Source organism: Hydra vulgaris, chromosome 08 (assembly GCF_038396675.1).
Source record: "Hydra vulgaris chromosome 08, alternate assembly HydraT2T_AEP".
Lineage (NCBI taxonomy): Eukaryota > Metazoa > Cnidaria > Hydrozoa > Anthoathecata > Hydridae > Hydra > Hydra vulgaris.
This window is the reverse complement of record NC_088927.1, coordinates 2,466,296-2,490,000: the sequence shown is the minus strand read 5'-3', so window position 1 is coordinate 2,490,000 and position 23,705 is coordinate 2,466,296. Positions and strand designations below refer to the sequence as shown.

The 23,705-nt window shown below is 28.1% G+C and overlaps 1 protein-coding gene across 1 annotated transcript in view; it reads right to left on the bottom strand.

Annotated features, from left to right (window-relative positions):
* LOC100199343 (growth factor receptor-bound protein 2) overlaps nt 1–23,299 on the bottom strand; it is a 33,263-nt gene extending 9,964 nt beyond the window's left edge. Inside the window, exons 1-2 of the mRNA XM_065802260.1 lie at nt 23,098–23,299; nt 6,062–6,159 (exon numbers count right to left, since the gene is read on the bottom strand). Of these exons, the coding sequence (XP_065658332.1) occupies nt 6,062–6,159; nt 23,098–23,181 (182 nt within the window). The 5' untranslated portion in view covers nt 23,182–23,299. The remainder of the gene's footprint in view (nt 1–6,061; nt 6,160–23,097) is intronic.
* Nucleotides 23,300–23,705: the final 406 nt, after the last annotated feature.

The following is a 23,705-nucleotide window of genomic DNA, read 5'->3' as shown; positions in this document are numbered from 1 at the left end:
TTTGCACCTTGTCTAAAAGAGAAAGGGTATCATTGGAAGATCCGCCAGATAAGGCAACAGTATTCCATACAAGGATGGATTTGAGATTTACAGAGATAAAGAATTGAGTTCTTTATCTCTATAAATAGAGATAAAGAACTTTATTCTTTAGAGTAAGAAAGTGTGGAGCACGATAAAGAGATGCAACCTTAGCAGATGCTAATTTTGCAATGGATTTGATATATGATTTCCAAGAAAGATTTGAAGTAAGAGATAATCCTAGAAGATGAAGATTCGATGATTCATTGAGTACAATACCATTCATAAATATAGGAAGATCTAAATTATTGCGGTAATGATTGGCTGAAAGTGAAAGAGTAAAGGAAGTTTTTTCTAATATCCAACCAATAACTGCATTTAAACAACCACCTAATCTACTAAATAGACTTCTACATAAACCCAAATAACCAATAAAGAAGTAAGATATTTTAAATGAAAAGATAACTCATGAGGTTGAAATATCATTACCAGTAAAATAATTCAAAGTTTTCCCATCCCAGTGAAAGATTAGTGGCACAGTAGTGTCAAATGCTGCTTTGACAGTAGAACTAAATAGTTTGCAATATTTTATGAAGGATGAAATTAAAAGCAATGCAGGCTTAGACAGGAATGCTGTGCGATCGAACACTATTGCTGACCATGCAAATAATTTTTCTTGATGAAAACTTGACCACGACTGTTTAGATGTTTTGATGATTTAAATATTTCAGAAACGCTCTTAAAAAAGAAACGCTAAGCTAAACAGTTTAGTTAAGCCTTTTTAAGTCTTTTTTTTTTTATGTCCGAAAACTATGAAAAAAACAAAAATAAAATGAAAAAGAAAACAATTCTTCACTAAAAAGAAAATATATAAGCTTTAAAATAAAACTTAAAAAACTCAAAGCAAAATTTACTTTTTGCTACGTTTTTAATTGCGGCTGAACTAAATCACTTTAAAACTTATCTTTTGGAACGTTTTTTTAAAGTTACGTAAAATGCTTTTACTTCTATTTTATATTTTTAATATTTTAAACATAAAATGTGACAGTAGAATACGTCGTTTTTTTCTTTTTTTAATAGAATTTTATGAATCAAAAAATAAAATTAAAGATTTTAGTCAGGGGGAACGCTTGGTTTTAAACAACTTAAGTTAAGAATGACTTAAGTGTGGCTAGTTAAGGAGAAATATTTTATATATTTTTAGACAGTTACTGTTGTGTGTGCTGTCTTTTCTCCTTTTTATTAAGTTTTAAAAATAAGGGTAGTTTATTTTTGTGAATAACTTCACAAGGAATGCGAATCCGTAAAAATAATTTACAAGATATAATTGAAGACATAAGTGGATGAAGGCGTTATGTCGCAAAAATACAAAATTCCACTTTTTTACACAAATAAAGGTGTTAAGTAACGCTCTTTCACATGAACATAATGACACCGCACAAAAATGTGCAAAAATACGATTTTCACAGTGGATATATCTAGTGAAATATCTAGAACAATATGTGTTCAAAACTTTAACTCCTGATATCTCAGTTCCATGTTGGTGTAACATAACACCTTCATCCACTTATGTCTTCAATTGTATTTAATAACTAATTGTGTTTGTCTACAAGATAAAATAGGTACATGAAAATAAGTACACATTGGGAAAACATTGTTAAATAAAAACTTGTTATCTGTAAAGAATATTTCCTTTGAACAACAGCTGTTAAAGTTGTTAATTGAAATTATGTTACTTAAGTAATATCACTTTATTATCTAATATTTTTTCACAACTACTGATAATGTAGTGACAAGTATGACAATAAAAAATATTTTTTGGGTATAAATTTGATTAAATAAGATTATATATTATAAAGAAAATTTGATTATATATAAACTAAACAAAATATAAAAATTGTAGAAAATATTATGGCAACCTACAACAAAAAATTAACGATAAAGACAGGAAACATGAATAAAACTGCATTTACAGAATTAGTTGGTACTGGAAAGGAGATGTTACTCTCTGAACTTCCAACATATAGAGACATACTTCAATGTGCAGTTCTATTAAGAGAACAATGTGATAAAAACTCCAGAACCTTTTTAATAAAAGATATGGCAAAAAAGGTTGCATGTTCTGTTATTACGCAGTGGCAAAAGGCAAACGCTAATTTTAAAGCTCCTATAATTTATTCTGAAAAGAATATTGTGTAAAAAATTATAAAAGCTTGGGACATTACGTTTTTAATATCAGTGAACAGAGAAAATAAAGAAAATAAAAGAGTTTACATTAAAATTAGATAAATATTTTAAATTGTAAGTGTACAATTTCTGGTTGTAAAGAGTTTGGTTGCAAAATTATTTGTAAACAACAAGCCCACATTACATGCAACTGCTCTAAGCAATATAAAATTCCTATTATAGATATTTTTTATATTATAACCATAAGAGATAAATTGGTGCTAAAAGTTTGCTTCAAACATCTTCAAAGATATGCCTGAACACAACAGACAAGTTAAAACATTATATAACCATTCTAATAAACAAGCTTTTTAAAAAAAGGGCAGACAGCATAACAACAAATAAAACGTTAAACAATGATTTTTCAATGACTGAAGCTGAACTCACTGATGAAAAATTCAACACAGAACCTAGTACTTCAATTTTGAAAGTAAAAAAGTCTAAATATAATACTAAAAGTGTACGAAATGTTGCAATACATAGTCTAAGGTAAAATATATATTTTTTATTTAAAATTAAAAAAAAAAATCTCTTCATTTAAATATAACTAAAAAATGTATATATTTAGATACAGAGTTTCTTCTAGAACTGCTGCGGCTTTGACTACAGCTGCCTGGGTTGATGCAGGATTGATTACTGAGAAAGATACACAGTTTATTGTTGACCATAAAAAAATTGTAAGAGCTCAAGATGAAGTAATGATGGAGTTGAAAATGAAACTTTAAAATGTATAGACAATGGGAACATCAATTGTATTTTGTTTGATAGTAGAAAAGACATAAAAATAGAAGTAAAAGGATCAGGTTGGTTTTTCCCGGATCTATTAAAGAGGAACATTATACTACATGCACGGAACCAGGCAGCAGATTTTTGTTTCATTTTACTCCACAAAAATCAACTGAAGAAAAAAAGCATGTCGAAATAGTTGCCAATCATTTAGTTGAATGGATGATTCAACATGGTGTTAACAAATTGATTCAAGCATTGGTCAGTGATTCAACAAATGTTAATACTGGATGGGAAGGAGGTGTCATAAAATTTGTTGAATTGAAACTTAATAAAAAGATGAACTGGATAATATGCGCTCTTTATACTAATGAACTACCCCTCAGACATCTAATAGTTGAATTAGACGGAAAAACACTTTCAAATAATAAATGGTCAAGTGAATTAGGTAAACGACTGGATACAGTTACAGATCTAGAAGTAAACAAGAACTTTGAAAGGATAACTTTAGGTGAACCACCAATTGCTTTGCCAGACAAAATAGTTAAGGACCTTTCGGCTGATCAAGCTTTCGGATGCAGAATTGTAACAGCAATAAGATTTGGAGTTTTACCTGAAAATTTAATAAACCTTGAAATAGGTCATGTTTCTCATTCAAGATGGCTTACTACAACCAACTGTTTCTGTAGATTGTGGGTTTCAATTCATTTTTTAACAGAAAAGAACCTTAGAAACCTGCGTTTAATTTGAATTTATAGTTGGTGTATGAATTGAATTTATAGTTGGTGTATGAACCTGAATTTATAGTTGGTGTATATTTTCCTTGCTGTTTTCAAATAAAGGTAAAACATTCCTGGATATATGGACCTAGGCATATTTTATTCCAATTGAAACAACTAAAATGTCTAAAAAAAAAGAGGTTGTTGCAATAGTAATAAAAACTGTAAAGAGGTCTGCATGGTTCGCCTTTAGTGAATGCATTATTCAGACTCTTTTGTGTTCTAACAATGAAGAAGAACAAAAATTCAGAGTGCAAAAGATATTAGAAATGAGAGGGGAAGGAGATGACAATACCCAGTTTGGAGATGATTCAGTAAGAAGTCGCAAAACCCCATGCATAATTACTGATGCTGATAAATTGACCAATCTAATTGAGTGGAAAGATTCAGTATACGAACCACTTCTTACCACAAGCCTCACAACCCATGAAGTCAGAAAATATTTTTACAAGCCTATTGTTGTTCCAGATTCACAATCCATTGAACGTTGTGTTAAGCAGGTTTCTTTTTTATCTAATTATAAGAAAATAATAATTTATTAAGTGTTTTCAATAACTTATTGAAAATATTTATAAAGTTATTTTTAATGTTTTATATAGGTTACAGAGGCTTGTACAAAAACATATTCGCATGAAAAACGAGAAGGATATATAAGAGTACAGGAAGTCAGCAGAGGTTTCATGAGCAAAAACAATTCTAAATATAACTTAGCCAGACTTACAAATTTTAAATAAAATTTATAAACTATTATTTGTTAATTATATGTAAATTTAAAAAAGATAACAGTACTATATAATATATTTATCATTATAAAAAATATATATTGTTTGTTATAAAAAAATTGATTGTTTTATTATTAGTTTTAGAATTGTGTTTAATACTCAAAAAAATTATTATTTAGAAACTTGAATATTTTGCTACATTCGAAATCCTTATAAAAAAATCCTTATAAAGTTCTTCACAAAAATACACCCTTGATTTGAAAAATTTAATAAAAAAAGGAAATAACTACACACTCTACCGTCATATTTTCCCTCTAAAATATGAAAAAAGTGGCTTATTTTTGTAAAAATACTCTTCACAAAAACTCACTTTCTGTGTCAATTTTTAAGCATTTTTGAATCAAATATAAAATTTTCTTAAAATTCAACATAATAATTTCTAAGTTTATTAAAAATTTAAAAAATGCATATATTTTTTCAATTATTTTTCCCCTTGTTAATTAGTCGTATTTTAGTCATTTCATATACGTGCTGACCCACCCAGCAAGACATTTTTTTTAATTTTTTTAAAATTCTTCACAAAAAGTAACCTAGCCGTTTTTCAAAATGAAAAAAAAAATTGACACACCTTATTAGTAAGTCAAATTTTAAAAAAATGGTTTTTTTTTAAAAAATTCTTTGAAAAATAAAAACAAAAAAAATAAAGCAATTAAGTCATTCCATTGCAATGGGAAGATTTTAATTAAACATAGTCATAATTTAAAGTATATATAAAAAAGTAATCTTATGAAAGATTTTTAGAAAGGCATTTGGAAAATAGTTTAAAATGTTTAAATTTGTCATAAAAAATACACAACTACTAAAAAAATAAAGATATTAAGTTTACACAAAATGCGTTTATTTTAAACGATCATTATAATTAATTTTTTATTTTATTTAAAGCTTTTGCATGAAATAAAAACATTAGAAAAGATCAACAGTTAATTGTTGTTCATAACGTAATGGTTTTTTTATTGCAATCAAATTGTTAAAACACTAAAACAGTCATGGTCAAATTGTAAAGAAAAAACATTATTAGCATGGTCAGTTACAGAGTGCGATCGCACATCATTCCTGTCTAAGCCTGGTCATGGAACATAACAAGCCTTGTAATAGTAAGAATGTAAAATGCTTATAATGTAACAAGAAAGCTACATACACTGGGAAAATAAATATTTAAAGACTTTGTTTAAAAGGACATATTTTAAGTTGTAGAATTGGACAATCAACAGATAGGTTTTATAACCATGTATACAATTGTCAATGTGTTAAATTAAATTAAAGAACCTTTTTTTCCAGCTTTTTGTAATTCTTGAGCTCAAAAATAAAATAATTGTAGTTACAACCCTTTCAACTCTATGACTTCGAAACACGAACCTTGACAAACAAGACTGGTGTGCAGAGAAACAAGTTGGTACTACCAGGGATGTGTTGGGGCCCTCTACCACTACACCACTACCACATAGTACAAAATACTACAAATTTAGGAAAAACACAATATTCTTTTATCTCGACATACAGTATAAACAAAAAAATGAACTTTTGATGTACCTGTGTGGTTTCATTTGTATGTAGTTCTTCGGAACAAAACCTTCTTTTCCATTTTGTTCAGCTTTATACCAGTTTTTGTCATCTGTCATATTTAATACCTAAAAAAACATAAAAATTAACAAAATTAAAAAAAAAATGACACTCACATCGGATGTTAAAATGACACTCACATTGGATGTTAAAATGACACTCACATCGGATGTTAAAATTACACTCACATCGGATGTTAAAATGACACTCACATCAGATGTTAAAATTACACTCACATCGGATGTTAAAATGACACTCACATCGAATGTTAAAATTACACTCACATCGGATATTAACAAATACTTTTATGTTAACAACTATTAAATTTACAAAAATTATTTTAAAAAACTTTTTTAAATATAGACACAAAAATTATTTAAAAAATTTTTATATAAATATACACAAAAAAATTACATAAAAAACTTAAACTATTCATTTTAAAATAGTTAATTTATTTAACTTAAATAAATAAAACTTTGATAATGTTATGTTTTCATGTAACTTTGGTATGTAACTTTTTTTATGTCAGTTTTTTTAAATAACTTGAAAGATCAAACTATTAAAAACTATGTAATTTATTTGTTAAAAAAAAAACTATGCAATAATATAAAAAAGAATTTTGAAATGTATGTTATTGTTTAAGTAAAAGTTATAGGGGCTTTATACCAAGTTTTTCTTTACTTAGGTAAGTTGTTTTCACCAGGGCTAAGAATCCCACCATCTACAAGAAATACACATCATAAGTACAACTTTTTTTAAATTAAAATTAAAAACCTATCAATTTTTGTAGTAAAGAACAAATACCTGAAGGAAGTTATTACTTTTAGGAAAATAAATGACACAAAAAATAATTGAAAATTGGACTTATCATTAAAAACTTTACTTATCTAAATAGTTGAGCAAGATTTGAGGCATAAGCATACAAATAAACTAAAGGTATATCAAGGAATAAAACTTTATTACATGAAATAATAAATACAACTCATAAATTTGTGATTAGTTAATTTGTTCTTAAGCATTCTCTAACTAGTATTTCCAAATTGTTTCACAGCGCAGCAGCCTTGTTCGTCAAGGTTCATGTTTCGGAGTTATAGAGTTGAGAGAGGGTTATAACCACTATTAAGTAGCCTCCTCATCTGTAGTGGCCTTCTTGGCCTTGAGGAGGTGAACAAAAAAAAAATTTCCAGTGTATTAAAGTGCAAGAAAGCAAAGTTCAACTAACTTTGCTTACTTGCACTTCAATACACTGGAAATACTAGTTAGAGAATGCACTGGTTAAAAACGGAACTTTTTACAAATCAGGCCCTGGAAAAATCATAAGATTTAGCTGGTGTTAGGAAAAAAATTATAAAACTTGTCAACCACTATGAGTTAATAGAAAATAAATAATGGTTTTTTAAAAAAATTGATTCACACCCAACAAGAATGAAAAGAATAGAGCTATAGAGCAAGGAAACAGTTGACAGAAAAATTGAAAAGTTGTAGGTTGTATGAGCCAGGAAAACATGGTAGGTCTAACAGGAATGTTAGACCTACCATTTTTAATGACGCTGTTGAAGATGTTTCATAAGTCTCTAGAGTCTAACTTCTGAGATAAGATACAAGATTTAGTGAATTGAGAATAATGGAGGTTAGCATCAGAAAGCACCTTTTTACATCGATTTTTGGCAATTTTTGCTATTTGTTCTCAACGGAGTTATTTTTTTTTTAAATATGAAAAAAATGATAAGGATAAGATATAGCAGCTGCACAAGAAGGTGAAAACCATGGAGCAGAATGAGACTTGACTTGAAACCGAATAGAAGGGATAAAAGCTTCCATTCCTGCTTGAATCCAGGAGGTTACATAAGAGGTACATTTATCAGCTAAGGGAAAAAAGATATCAGCCCAAAGACGGTCACAAAGAAAATCACAAAAAGAATCCCAGTCAGCTTTAGGGCAGTAGTAAGAAGTGTGATAATAGGGTGAGTCAGAAAAAGAAGTACAAGATGAAAGATTTATAGAGATCAATGCATGGTCAGAATCACCTAATGGAAAAAAATAAGAACCTGAATACAAGCTAGGATCAGAGACTAGACATATATCAAGAAGTGAAAGTAAATGGTGAAGATGTCAGGAAAACCAGTCAAAAAGTTTAATATTCGAGTAAGAGATTGAGAAATGCAGAAGTTTTAGGCTTTAGTGCCAGCAGGGTCAGTGGTGTTAGAGCCAAACCACTCAGTGTAATAACCATTAAAGTCACCAATAACAGCAATATTGGAAGAGGGGTTAAGAGAAAGGGCTTGATCAATCTGATCAGAAATTATATCTAAAAGGGTGCAGTCTTTAAAAGAAGGAGAACGATTCAAAATCTTACATGACAAATAGGTAAATTGATGTACATGTATACCCCAAACCAAGCAAGTAAATATTGGAGTCTTTGCAAATCAGAGGATAGTACCCATTAACACTAAGATCTGAAGAACTGCAGACTTGGTCGGGAAGCGGGTGCAATAGTGCAAGTGTTAATGAAAATATTAGTAATTAAGCACAAATGTTAATTAAGTTATTAGTAATCAATTGTAACAGTTGCTATTTATTTTACTTTCTGTATGTCTGTGTTCTGTCTGAACTTATGGCGGGTGAACCAACACTGCGCCAGAGGTTCAGACAGAACACAGACATACAGAAAGTAACTTCCGAGTGAATGAACACTGCACCGAGTTTACTTTAGATGTAAGATTGTCTTTTAAAATAAAGAAATTCTTTGGATTAAGATAAAGATTTAAAAGAAACAATTCAAAAATAGAACATTGCAGTACCCTTATAGTTACTGGAAATTAAGAATAGTGTAAACTTTTGAGAATGATTATTTAGATGGTATTTATTTAGATACTGGCATCTAAATAAATAGCAATTGTTAAAATTGATTACTAATAACTTCATTAACACTCATGCGCAAACCCTTACGCAGCCATAAACCCTTACATACTTATATAAACTTTTATATTTATATGGTGTAGTATTTGTAAAAAAGAAGGTGATGATCAGATGTGTGATATGACTCTAACAAATCAAGAAAAGGAGCGACAATCCTAGACATAGATAAGAAAAAATGTTATACAGAACAATTTTTGTCAGAGAAGGTTAGACTGGTTCGGAAATAGTGGTAGAATTATAAAAACTTTGGGAGAGTGTGTTACATATTGTATGAACAAGCTTTAGTTGAGGAAAGAAGATGATCAAGATATTATTATAGAAACAGAAAAGGTTTTATTAAAGTTTTCATGAATTTTAAATTAAAAAAATATACTTTAGGAAGTATCAATGTCTATGCAGCCCCAGTCACAAACCTAGCCCCAGCAATTTTTTATCAAATCCAATCTTAGTAAACAACCGGGGCCCCGACCCCAGCTAAAAATTAGACTTTTTCCAAACCTGTCCCCGCCCCCAGCAAAATTGTAAGATTTAGCAGGGGTTGATAGCTGGGGCTAAAAATAAATTTATAATTCTTTATATACTATAATTTAATACTTACATTTAATATTTTTTAAATTCATATATTTTAAATATGCCAGTATTAAATAAATAGTTCCTATTTATTAAATACTGGCATATTTACGCCAGTATTTAATAAATAGGAACAGATACAGTAAAAGGATGCAATTTGTTGAATAAGAAGCCAAGCAAGAATGAGTTTTGGTTTATTGTAATAAAGATTATAGCTCATTTGAGCATTGACCATGATTAGAGAAACAGCATAAAAAAGGAAGGCTAGAGCTGCTGCTGCTGCTGATGGCAATAATGATGATGATGATGATGATAATGATGATGGCGATGATGATGATGATGATGATGATGATGATGATGATGATGATGATGATGATGATGATGATGATGATGATGATGATGATGATGATGATGATGGCAATAATGATGATGGCGATGATGATGATGGCAATAATGATGATGATAATGATGATGGCGATGATGATGATGATGATAATGGCGATGATGATGATGATGATGATAATGATGACAATTATGATGATGATGATGATGATGATCATAATGATCATGATCATGTTGATCATAATGATGTTTATAAATCCATATATATACAAAATCAAACATAAATTTTGAAAAAAAAACGTACTTTAGGATGTATAAATGTTTATGCAGCCCCAGTCACAAACTTAGCCCCGGCTATATTTTATCGAACCCGGCCCCGGCCCTGGTCAAATATCAATCCTGGTTGTTCACTACCCAATCCCAGTTAAATTTTAACCCTGGTCACTTACCATTTATCAATTGCAGATCTTTTTAAGTCATTTCATTTGAATAAGATTGTTTTATTGTTATTCATTTCTGCTTTGAATGCGCAGTTATCAGCATCTTTTTTAAGCTTAACAGCTTTTACCAAAAAGGCAACTTTATTATTAATTTCTTGAATTTCAAAAGCAAATCTCTTTCCTATTCTTCACAATGCTTTATTTCATTTTAGATTTATGAACAAGTTATTGTTAATATCATTGACAAGAAGATTTGACATAAGATAAAAAACTATTTTACATTGGTAAACTGTGAGATTCAAAGTTTTTCCATTTCATATTGTTACATTATTTGCTGAGAAAAACATTTGACAAAAATTAGGCTTGTTTGGCTTTCATAGCAGTTTTAGAGGTCAGTTGCTTCAAACCAACAAGAGTTTTAAACAATTTGTCTAACAAAACTGTTGATAACTGAGTCTCACAGTTAAAGGCAGGGTTTCCAAAATTCAAAAAACATTTTCATTGATTTGAATGAAACAAGCCAGATTATAAGCTTACACTATAGATAAGAAAATCCCAAAATATTAGTCTTGAGCGATTAGCAATTACATATTTAGATTTAAAAAATCTGTTATGCCTTGTTAAAAGTGTTTTTTTGAGGCCTTTTGTTAAGGTGATATAGTCAAATGAAAAAAATAGGCAATATGTATTGTTTGAAAGGTCATCAAATATACTTATACAAACCTTATAAAATTTTGAAAACCAGCCATTTATTTGATTTTATATTATGATAAACTTTTAATGCATTAAATAAATGATAATTAGCTTGGGGTGCCATTTTTATGGGTTTTGTATTGATTTGACATAGAACGACCTATATACAAAATTCCTGCAACAGTCCATTAAATATTAGAATGGGGCAGGGGCCTGAATATACCAAAGGTTAGCAAATTAGTAAACATTAACATATAGTCATATTATACATTTCTGTCAACAAAATTTAGTTTTGACCACACTGATGGGTGCGCTTGACTATTACTGCATTTGAATTTTTTGGTGTTGCAGATTTGAAACTTTCAGGTGTTGTGCAAACTCCAGACTTAAGTATGCTAATGATTATTCAGATGATGTTTTGCAAAAAAATTGAAGTGATTGGAGTCTGGGAAAAAAATATCATAATAAGTTGGCCCACTTACCTTAAATGTGAGGGCGATAAGTTTTTGAAATTAGTTATTTTCTAATACTAAATTTGTATGTGAAGGCAATAAGTTTTTGAAATTAGTTATTTTCTAATACTAAATTTAAATTCATATAGAGAATTTAAATTTTCTAGATTTTAAAAGTTATGACCATGTAAAGTTTTCACTCTCCTCAAAATAAGGAGGTTAAAAATGGTGTTAACTTTAAAAGATTAACTCTAAAAGATTATTCTATAAAATTAAAAACCTGCGAATGAAGTTAAGTTTAGTATAAAATAGTAAAAGAATTAATTCATTTATTCATTGCTATCACTCTTGGGGTTAGGGGGCGAAACTTCGGGATTGTTTTGTTCCAAGGCTCTAATCATCATTTTTTTTTTGCAAAACATTATCATTTGATTTACATATAAACATACTTAAGTTTGAAGTTAGAACAATGCCTGAAAATACAAAACCTTAAACACCAAAAAATCCATATTGCACCACTGTATAGTACACAGATCAGGACTAAACACCATTACAACGACAGCAATCAGATTTTTTGGTATCACAAATTTGACACTTTCATACTTAAGTTTGGAGTTGTGCAAACTCCAAACTTAAGTATGTTTATACTTAAATCAAATAATGTTTTGCAAAAAAATATATACGATGATTAGAGCCTGGGAATAAAACAATCCCAAAATTATGTTTATGTTATTATGTTTATATCAAATATTGTTTCTCAAAAAAACAACTGTGATTGGGGCCTAGAAACAAAAAGTACCCCAAAACATTTACCCGCTCACCCGAAAGGTGAGGGTAATGAGTTGATGGATTTTTTTTTTTACTATTGTATAAAGGAGAGTGTGAATGAAAGAGCTAGGCATTATTACTATTGTATAAAGGAGAGTGTGTATGAAAGAGCCAGGCATTAAAAGAGCAGATGCAATTATTTCTAACTTAGCAGCATATGATACCATGAATACCATAATTCTATTTTACTCTTTTTATGGTAACACTGGATACCTGTCACCTACAAAAAATGTACAGTTCTACTAAAATAAATAATGTTGTTAGGGTGCAATGAAAATTTTGAAGAAATTTTTTTTGCGTTTACTCATTTTTTTAAAGATAAAGTCTATTGTATTGTTTAAGATATAAGCTTTATTGTTATATATATTTGCTCTTCTTTTTCACAAAGAATGTTAGATTAATATTTTGGTAAAATATGTTTAGTTAAAGGTTATGTCTTTAACCATATAATATTTTAAAAGAGCCAACTATCTACGCTATTGAGCTATTTGAAAAATTTGGCTTTTTCATTAAACAATTATTGATTCTTTCAATACATCAATAGGTTCTAGGCACTAGTCAAATGCAGTACATTTATGTCAAAAATTTGATCAATTCAACAATTTTAATTGCATGATATTAAGACAGGCCTTGTTTTAAATAAAAAATGCTTAATGCATTAGTATAACGCGATATTTGACGCCATAAACTTCTCTCATTTTTTTACAGACATTAACTTTTTTAAATTACTGCAATAATATTAATTACCACAAAACGAGTTATTCAACGGCTTTTTTATTATTACTATAAGGGATTGTTTATTTTATTATTTTTTTTAATGTTAAAAAATTAAATAATTAAATTTAATATTGCATTTTTAAAAATGTTTGATATTAACAAACTTCTTTCTTTTTTCAACAATTGCATAAATGAGTTAAAATATGTTAAACTTTAGAATTTTAAAAATAATTATTTCTTAAATTTCTAATTGCGGCTTTGCAACTACAAATGATTTATTTTAAAAAAATTAGTGAGTAACAAATAAAAAAATTACGTTAATTTATTTACTTTGTTTATTAAAAGTTTATTAGTTAATTATTTTATTATTAAAATTATATTGCTGTATATATTGTTTATTAAAAATTAATCGCTGCTATTTAATTTGCGTTATAAAAAAAAAAGTTCAAATTATGTTTTGTGATGCAACCATTTATTTAAAATTTTATTTCAAACAAAAAAAAAGTTTAGGATGAAAAACTGAAAAAACAATAGCGATAAAAATGAGCTGATTTTTTTTAAGTACAAATAAAATTTCAATATTGAATAATACTTAGTAATATTTTTAAATAAATTGACAGTTAAGTTAAACCCAAGTATTAACTTTAATTTTAATAAAAATAAATACATTTTTAAAATTAAAATTAAATTATATATTTTCAAAATCTAAATTATTTGTAGATATATATATTTTTTTTTTAATCAGTATGAAATTATATATTTTTATTAAATTAGTTTTAAATTAAATCATATATTATTTATCAGAATTAAATTATGTTTTTATGATCTTTGCTTCAAGCCTAAAAAATCAATCATTACAATAAAATAAAAACATAATAAAAATAAACTTTTAATTTTATTTGAGTTTTTTAATTAATTACATCTTTTATCTTACTGCTTATAAAATAATTTAAAAGTTAAAAAAAGATAAAAAGTCGCTCAAACGAAATTGCTTGCTGCTTATTTTAACGCGTAAAGCTATTTAAAATCGCTTAAGGCGTTTGTAAATTGCTTTATGCATTACACTTTAAAACAAGATCTATTATAGATCAGACTGTTTTTTAAGGACTAAAAAACAGTCTGATCTATAATGAGAGAACAAATTTTTGGTGTGCATCCTGACAAGAAAAACAACTTTTTAAGAAATTGAGGCAAAATTTTCCCTAATATTTTTTTTTAACTTTCTTAAACAATAAAAACATTATTGAATTTTTTAAAAAAATATTAAAATAATAAAAAATCAAAGTTTTTAATAAAGTTTAAATAATTTATTTTTGTTTCAAACTTCATAATATTTTGTCAAAACTTATTTTGTATTATTCTATTCACTCACATATCACTATGCTAATATGTGACATGCCTTATAATCATAGAGATCCTTTATTGTCATAGTTAATGTGTCACATATTAACTATGCTAATATGTGACATGCCTTATAATCATAGAGATCCTTTATTGTCAGAATGTAAACCAAACAATTTGTTGTTTTGGTATAACAGCCTGCTTAGTAGTCCTTCATATCATGTAATCAAATTAAGTAATCAAATTTTCAAGCTTAACGGTTAAAACAAGAAACGGAAAGCTATTAATGAATGAATGCTCTAAAATCCTGGAAAAAAGTCAGTGTTTATAAAGTTGCACAGTTTGCTAGAGATGCTTATTTAGCAGCTTTCAGCATGACGTATATTCCAAATAGGTATATAAAGACCAACACTTAAATTATAAATTCCAAAATACTTTCTGACAATGATTTTTTCACATCTTACGTGACTGATAGACCTGAGCCAGTTCTTTTAGATGATGATACTCCATAAAACTTGCTTCAGGTATAAGCACAGATAATCCAGAAAAAAAGAAAATCAAAAAGAAAGAAAGAAAAAAACAACCAAAAAAAAGTGTTATTAAGAACATTAAAACAAAAAAAATACAAAAAATACAAAAAAACAGTATGATTCCATTGATTCTAGTGGTACCATACCATTGCATGATGATGCTAACTCAGATGATTAAATACAATTAAAAAAACAAAATATTTGCAAAGAGGACAAAAACTATTGTATGTAATGGAAAATATGGTAAGTCCAACAAAGAATGGTATCAGTGCAAGTTAAGAGTGGAAACATAAATCTTGTGACTTCAAAGGTCACAACTATCATTTTTTTTAGTTTTTGATATTGAGTAACTTATATAAGGATATTATTGTTTTTTAATTAACCACTTAACGAACCTATTAATTTTCAAAAGTGTGTCAAAAACAAATCTATTTTTTTTTTTAATTGATTTTACTGTTTTAACCATGCAAAAAAGGAAAATAATAATAATTAATAAATTTTAATATATTTTAATAATTTATGACCTTCCTAATTGACCTTTGAAAACTTGCTCGACATATGTCGAGCATTGCAATATTGCATAAAATTCTTGCAAAATTCTTGAAAAATTGAAGTGAACCTAGTTGCAAACTTAATTTCCTCTATTTCTAAACAATAAAATATAAAGTTGATTTCAATAAATTTATAAATTTATGATTTTATTAAAAACTCTAATTATATAACATTACATAAACTTTCGTAAATGTACATTTATGGCACTGTAAAATTGTAGAGACTAGGCAAAATCACGCATACAAAAATTTCAAATTTTTAACTGTAAAAGTAGTTTTATTACAAGAAACTTTCACGTATTTATAAATAATAAGAATAAAATAAGGCATTCTATAAATTTATGAACATTGAAATAATAGAAAACTACTTGAGATTATAATGAAATTGCAGGCACTTATAAAATTTTCAAAACAATTTTATAAAACCCAATACGACATGAAACTGAAACTTATTCCTTTTCTTTCCTTAGTAACACAATAAAAATAATATAAGACTTTCAATATATAATTACGCTTTATATATATAATATAAGGCTTTAGTTCAGAAAATAAGTTTTTGCAGACTTATGTAAGGTCAACTTTTGTGTGATACTCACGAAAACATGGAACGACGCACAAACCAACATCGCACTCTGAGCACTGGTATCTTGATTCTCTTCGAACTTTTTTTCCTAGCGCATTTCTCTTTTGTGAACAAACACCACAGTATCTCATCGGTTTATCTTTCTTTTCTGTTGGGGGAACATAATCCAGAAAATGACGACCAGAGAGGCGAAGGGGAGAGGGAGTTGTGCTAGGACGACCTTTGCTCTTCACTGAATTGTCTTTATACGTGGATACAAGAAGATCAATAAGATCCATTCGAAAGTCCAACGGTTTTTTAGTATGTCCAGCTTGCTTATATAATATATAAGAATTCCATACTGCAAATTCAAGAAGATGAAAAAAAATTTTTTGGTAATATTTTTTTCCCCTTTTCCTCATGATGGGGTAGCTAGATAATGACTGATCTACTCGATCGACCCCTCCCATCGTATCATTGTAATCCTTTACAATTCTGGGAATACTGGTAGCTACGCGCCCTCGTTGACATTGAACCATTTCCGAAGAATGAACAGTGGAAAGTAAAGTGACGTCCCTCTTATCCTTCCACTTCATGGTCAGAACTTTTCCACGGCGAAATGCAATAGTCTCTCCTTTCTTCAACTTCTTTGAATTTATTTGAGGGGGCATATCTTTTCTATTTTGCTTGACGGTTCCATATGTGTCAGTTCTATTATTTATCAATAATTCAGCAAGTGCAGGCGAAGTATAAAAATTGTCAGTTGTCAAACAATGACCTTTGTTGAGTAGCGGGTCCATTATAGACATCACAATTTTTGATGAAACTGCAGGAAGATCTTTATACTTTTCATCCATTTGTGTTCCTTTGCCCGTATAAATAATAGTAGACTAAACGTATCCAGTTGAAGACTCGCATAACATATAAAATTTAATTCCAAATCTTGCACGTTTCAGAGGGATGTATTGCACCCAACCGAGTCTACCTTTATAAAGCATTAGACTTTCGTCGATGGTCACGTCACGATCCAGCTTATACAATGTTTTGAATTTATTGCTGAGAAGCTGGTAAATAGGGTAAATTTTGTTCAATTTTGGTTGGGGGTGAGTTTCAGGATTGTAGTCTTCACTATTTGCAAAGTGCAAATATTTTTTTAGTGCCTTGAACCTTTTGAGAGGCATGCACTCTCTAAAAAATGGAGTGTCTAAGAGAGGTTTTTTTGACCAGTAAAGCCAATGACTAGACTTTACTACCAAGCCTTGCAACATTACGAGTGCGAGAAATACACGAATCTCCCTTGCATTGGTATTAGGAAAATCTCTATCGCCTTTCTGCAATGCATACCGATTTGTTTCAGTGACAATAATATTGATTAGTTCATCGTCAAAATATAAATTCAAAAAGTCTAATGCATTTCCATCAGCAGGAATATTTTGGTTGCCGAAAACAAATGGAAACCTAGGATGAGGTATCGTTGGTTGAGGTTCAATTTGCCATGCACGCACGTCTGCAAGCGTAGGCTCATCTTCTTCAGAATCATCGTCTGAGAAACCTTCACTGTCACTGGAATCACTCCTCTCATCGTCAGACGAACTAACATGAACTGAGTCGGTATCGCCCAATAAACTTCCTTCGTCACTGTCGGAATCCATCATATTTATAAGTAACACAAAAAATGGGCACAAATAATTCAACAATGCAGGTTACGCAACAGATAATTCATGCAAAATTATCAATCACTTAAAAAAAAGTCACGAAACAATGCAATGCACTTCCAACCGCCCATGTGTAAACACTGGCGCGTGGCAGTCATAAAAAGAAGAGTTTATCGTACAGGAAGCGCATCAGATATCATAATAACCAATCAGAAGCTTTGCTCGACATATAGCGAGCTAGCTCTCAAAGTATACCAATTTTTGGTAATGCTCGACATATCTCGAGCAAATTTTTTTTGGCTAAAAAAGTTTGCTCGACATATGTCGAGCAAATTCGTTAAGTGGTTAATAATGTAAGACTATTATTAAAGCTGTGATTATCATAGAACTATAAGTACAATCTGACATTTAGAAAACAGATTATTATTCTTAAAAGACTTGTTTTCGAAAAAATGTTACGACTTATTCATAGCACAAAGTGGCTTATTCATTGACATAATGCTATGAAAGAGCTGTTTCTCTTTTTAGGTGTTTTTCTCTTCTGTTTTATTTGTTTTAAATAGGTCAGCCCTCAGAATAAGGAAAAATGAGATAGGCAATATATTGCCGACATTCCATATTCCAATCTGTTAGGTGTCAGAATCAGGTGTATGCTTTTAAGTCCAATTTCTCTGAAGCAACAGGTCAAAATTGTATGAAATTTTAGACAAAATACTTTTAAATTGTATGAAACTTTAGACATAAATGTACTTATTTTTTGAAAATAATAACAGCAAATGTGGAGAAATTAGCCGTTCCACTGTGAGCGGGTTCCAACATAACTTTAGGAGAAAAACGAGAAGTACTTTGAACAAGATTTTTTATCAATAAATTTTTTTTCTGTAATGTACGTACATAATATGGACAAGAACTATAAAGCTTCTGACTGAAGATTGTGTAAATCACTCAACTTTCCTTATTTTTTATTATTTTAAAACTTTGATACCATGCTCTATAGCAAAACCATGATTGACAAAATCCAACAGCAGTTAAATAACTTTAAAAGTAAAGATAACTGTAAGCAGCTTGTATACAGAGTTAGCTTTTGCTTATATATCATTACTTAAAAAAATGACTGCAAAAATTACAAAGGATGCTTTATAGAGGCTAGTTAAAAAAACGACATCATTGCATTGCTAGTTTGAAAAGTGATAAGGAAATCATTTAATTTTATGATTTCCTCATAAAATGAGGAAAGTTTCGGTGGAATGGTGGCATCTTCCACAGTTTTAGCCAAACAATCAAATCTAGTGTTTTGTTCTTTTATTTCCAGGTTACTTCAATATTAGTTACCTTTTTCAAAACTTTACAACTTCAATTATTTTATTACAACTTCAGAAAATTTAGGAGGAGCTGTGGCCTACATTATAACTAAGTAAAAAAAAACTTTAATAATGTAATTCTAAACATAATTATAATATAATTATTACTGTTTTAAAAAAATATATAACTTATAAAAATTGTATAACATAATAGTTAACAACTATTATATTATACATAAATATTATATTATTTAATGTTTCCGATATATAATAGTGTTCCGATAGACAATTGTGATCATATATATAATAGTATTTTGAATTTATTATTTTAAAAAATTGTTTCATTATTCTTTTCAATTTTAAATTTTCTGAGCATGATAAAAAATATTGAATTGTCTACAACTCATTGTCTATACCTCAAAAAAGATTTATATTATAAGTAATTGTCTATACTTGTCTATACTTTAAAAGAGATTTATATTATAAGTCATTGTTAATCTAAAGTGTCAAGAAAAGCTGTGTTCCTATAGTAAATAAAGCTTAGAAAATTAGTATGGGGTAATATTAACTTTCTAAAACAAACTATATATCAAGATATTACCAAAAAAACAGGTGTTTTCTTTTTCATGTTTTCAGTTCTATACCTATTAGGCTTTTGATTTGGCGTAGCTTTTTTGTTATAAAAATTTATTTGATTAATAAATGTAACAATGGTTTTTTAAACAATATAAACTATATGAGTTTGGATTTCCTCTTTAGTTTAGTTGCCTTTTTAGAATTTGAATTTTCTCTTTAATTTGGATATGAGTTTGGATTTTCTTTTTAGTTAAGTTGCTAATTTTGTTGCTTTTTGGTATTAAATACTTATATATTTAATACAACATAAAATAAAAAATTATATATTTAAGCTAACACATAATATATCTTGGCATAGAAAATATTAGGTGATCAACAATAGACTGAATAAACCAAATTTTGGTTAAAATTATGTAGTTTTAGAAAATAAGGCTTTAATAATCATGTAAATAAAATTTACATGATAAATAAAATACCTTTTACATAAAACATATTATATAACACCTTATACATAAAATAAATATAACACTAATTACATAAAACATATTATGTAACTCATTAAAACATTATGTAACACATTAAATATGAAGAAAACTTATTTTTGTTTTATTTAGCTTTAATCTTACTTGAGGTTTATAGATGCTTTTTTTTTATATTTGATTAAAGATCTCTTTTTACAAATTTATCCATTTTTATTGATGCATTTAGCTACAAATAACATTTAGCTACAGCCTAATGATTTTAAAAATGCACTATCGTTAAAAATTCAAAATCAATAATTGTAGAACTAGTAACCAAATCCATAAAAGACTATTTGGAAGCACTAATTTTAAGTTTTTAATTTGTATAAAACAATAATCTTAAACTTTAATGGCTGGCTTCAAATTAACACCAATAATGAGTTTGCTGATGATAACATCCAAAAATAATGCATTATTTTAACCTTGATGATAAGTCAATTACTGATAATGACTGACTCATCAATAAAATATATAAAAATTATATTTTAAAAAGTTAACAGTGAAAAAAAATTGAACATCTAAAATTACTTTGCTATTACTAAAACCTGTTTTTGATTAACCGAAAAACTCTATGGACCAGAGTTTTTTTTGAAGATATTAACATTAGCTGCTTTTTTTTTAAGTTAATAACACTCTAAACAACAAGCAATAACACTCCAAACAACAAATAATAACACTCCAAACAAGACTGCAAGCAACCACTATTAGGTTGGGAGTAACTACAAAGCAAAAAATATTGTTAAAGTGTAGAAAAATGATTGGCAGAAGACTTGAAAAGTTGTAGGTTGTACAAGTTAGGAAAACATGAAGATGGGAGAATGTCATTGCTAGTTCCATGTTGGATGGAACTAGTGATGGTAGCTTGTTTTTGTTTGAAAATTTATTATCTAGTTAGTCATTCAAGAGGATTTTTTTTTGTCCTTATATTTATTTATGATGAAGATATTTGTATAGAGCTTTAAAAAGACTTAAAAAATTAGGGGTCTTTCAGCTTAAGTTAAGCAGATCCAAAGTTATTGCCTTGTATTGAAATATGTATTAAAAATTGGCTGCTTAATGACACCAAACAGAATAGTAAAAACATAAAAATACATCACTTCATTGTGAATTCAAAAAAATATAATATACCTCAAGCGCAATAAAGACCTCAAAAATATAATATAACTCAAGCGCAATAAAGAAAAAAAAAGCATAGTATACATAATTTCTACATAAAAATCTAAGTATCATTTTTTCAAGAAAGCATATATAAATACTTAATTTGGATATAGGAAAGGCTATTCTATCCTTTTTCAATGGGAACCTTTAAAAAAAAAGTGTTAGTATCTTACATTTTATTTAGTATTAGTATATTTTGTTTGGAAAGAGGTTGAGTCAAATTAACTGATGCAAAAAACCTCAAGCAATTCCAGAAAGCAACAAAAAACATTTGACTTTTTGAAAAAACACACGTAACTTTCTCATATATATTTTTTTATAACTAAGCTTGAACATTGAGATTTTTTGCATCAATTAATTTGACTCAACCTCTTTTTAGCCATATATAGAATGTAGTAAGTTTAAAGTGGTTTCACTTATATAATACTCATGTCTTGAGACCACCATCAATTAAAAACTTGCTGCGGAAACAATTTTTTAAAACGAAGCTTTTGAAGGTAAGGATTCCTAGGCACCAAAACACATCTAATTTGTACAAAACTTTCAATATATATTTAATAAGAGACAAGAAATCTAATGGAATGTGGACTCTTTTTAACATTTATACATAATTTTTTAGTTCTCAGCATTTAAAAACTTCAAGGTTAATTTATATAGGAAAAACAGTGTTTTTTGAAGATGTGGATATGATAGTTATAGTCTTTCCTCAGTTTAAAACAAGTATTTTCCTTAAAGATTTGGTACTTAATATTTGTATATAGAAAATATGTATATAATGCTTTTTTTTACCTTGCGTTGTTTTTATTTTGCACTAGATTTTTGATGTTTTCTTATTTTATTTCAGTGCCATTTCACACCAAATCAAGGTTTCACAGCAAATTTTTCATACTAAAGACCGAGGCATTTTGTCAAAAAATCAACAGTTGTCCAGCACAAAAAATGCATTAAATTCGGATCCACTTCTAAAGTTATAAGACCCCTTATTTTTTAAGTTTTTTTTAGTTCTATACAACAAAAAAAATCCTGTGAAATGGCTACCTCAAGGTGCTTGATTAACCATAAAAAATGATACGAGAGAGTGAAGTTCATAAAAATTACATGTTTTTTGTCGATCAAATATTTTTTGCTGCGTCATGGAATTACTAATTTTGTCACAGTAAAAGCCAGCCAATTATAATTAACTTTTTTTATTTAAAAAATATATAGTATAATGATAAGCAAAAACAAGCAGAAAAAAATCTTATTTAAAATATACAAATGATAACTTTTCTTTTGTACTGTTCTGTACACTACACTTCATAAAATTATAGTAATATTTTATAGCAAAAACTAACACAATACAAGTTAAAATTGAATGCAAAAAGAATTCTAGTTTTAAATAAAGACCTGCTCTTAGGTCAATGGATTCCTGGGTCAAAATTAGTATCAGATATTCATTCCTATACTTTATATTAATAAGGCTTCATTATGCATCTTAAAGCAATTTCCATATGCTTAGCACAGATTTTAAAAGGCCCTAATCCTACAATGTCATTAGTAACAAAGTGACAATTTTGAATTAATATCTGCAGTAACATAATACATTACAAATATTTTAACACTATTTGTTTGATAATATTTGTACTTTTAAAGCAGTAAAGTTAATAAAATACAAAACTATTTGATATTGAGCGTGTATTCTGATACAAATAACTCTATAATATAAAATCATGAACTTCAAATTGAATAACTTGATCAAAACATGTATAAAAAATATAAAAACATCGACACGCAAGTGTTACTTAGAATAATAAAAACAGTCTCTCATGATATATACTTAAAAAATACATTAAAATAAAAATATAAATTACCTTTAATATAGATCCTTTTAAAAAAGGCAATTCATCTTCGTTCGACGACTGAGGATTGAAGTCGTGAAGGGCAATAGCCTCCATTGCGTTAGTTACCAACTAATTCGACAGACTTTTTTTAGCTTTCTTTTCTATAAAATCTCTTACTTTAAATTAGTCAAAAACTAGCTCTTGAATAAATCATTGCTCGTGGTCAAACATTCTTAAATAAAAAAATTAAATCAAAATAAAGATAACAATAATAATTTCAAAACGCGAGTATCATATTACCGATTTTTAGAAACTTGCTGATGTTGAGTTGTTGTTTTTTTACTTTGTGTTTTATTTTCTTTGTGTTGGTAATAAAAAAAATTAAAAGCTGCTTATATTAGATGATTTAATTTTTTTAAAAAAGCTATTTCATAACATTTTATTTCTAAAATTTTATTACATTTGTTTTTCATTATCAAAAATAATACTTTTTAAAAACATTTAATGACTTTTTATAAATAGCGGGGGAGGCTGTAACTCGTGCGTATTCGTGTGTATTTTGCGTAATTTAAGCTAAAATTTTATATTACAACTTACAAATTTAGATTTAATTAAACTTTTACTTAAAATAATTAGGT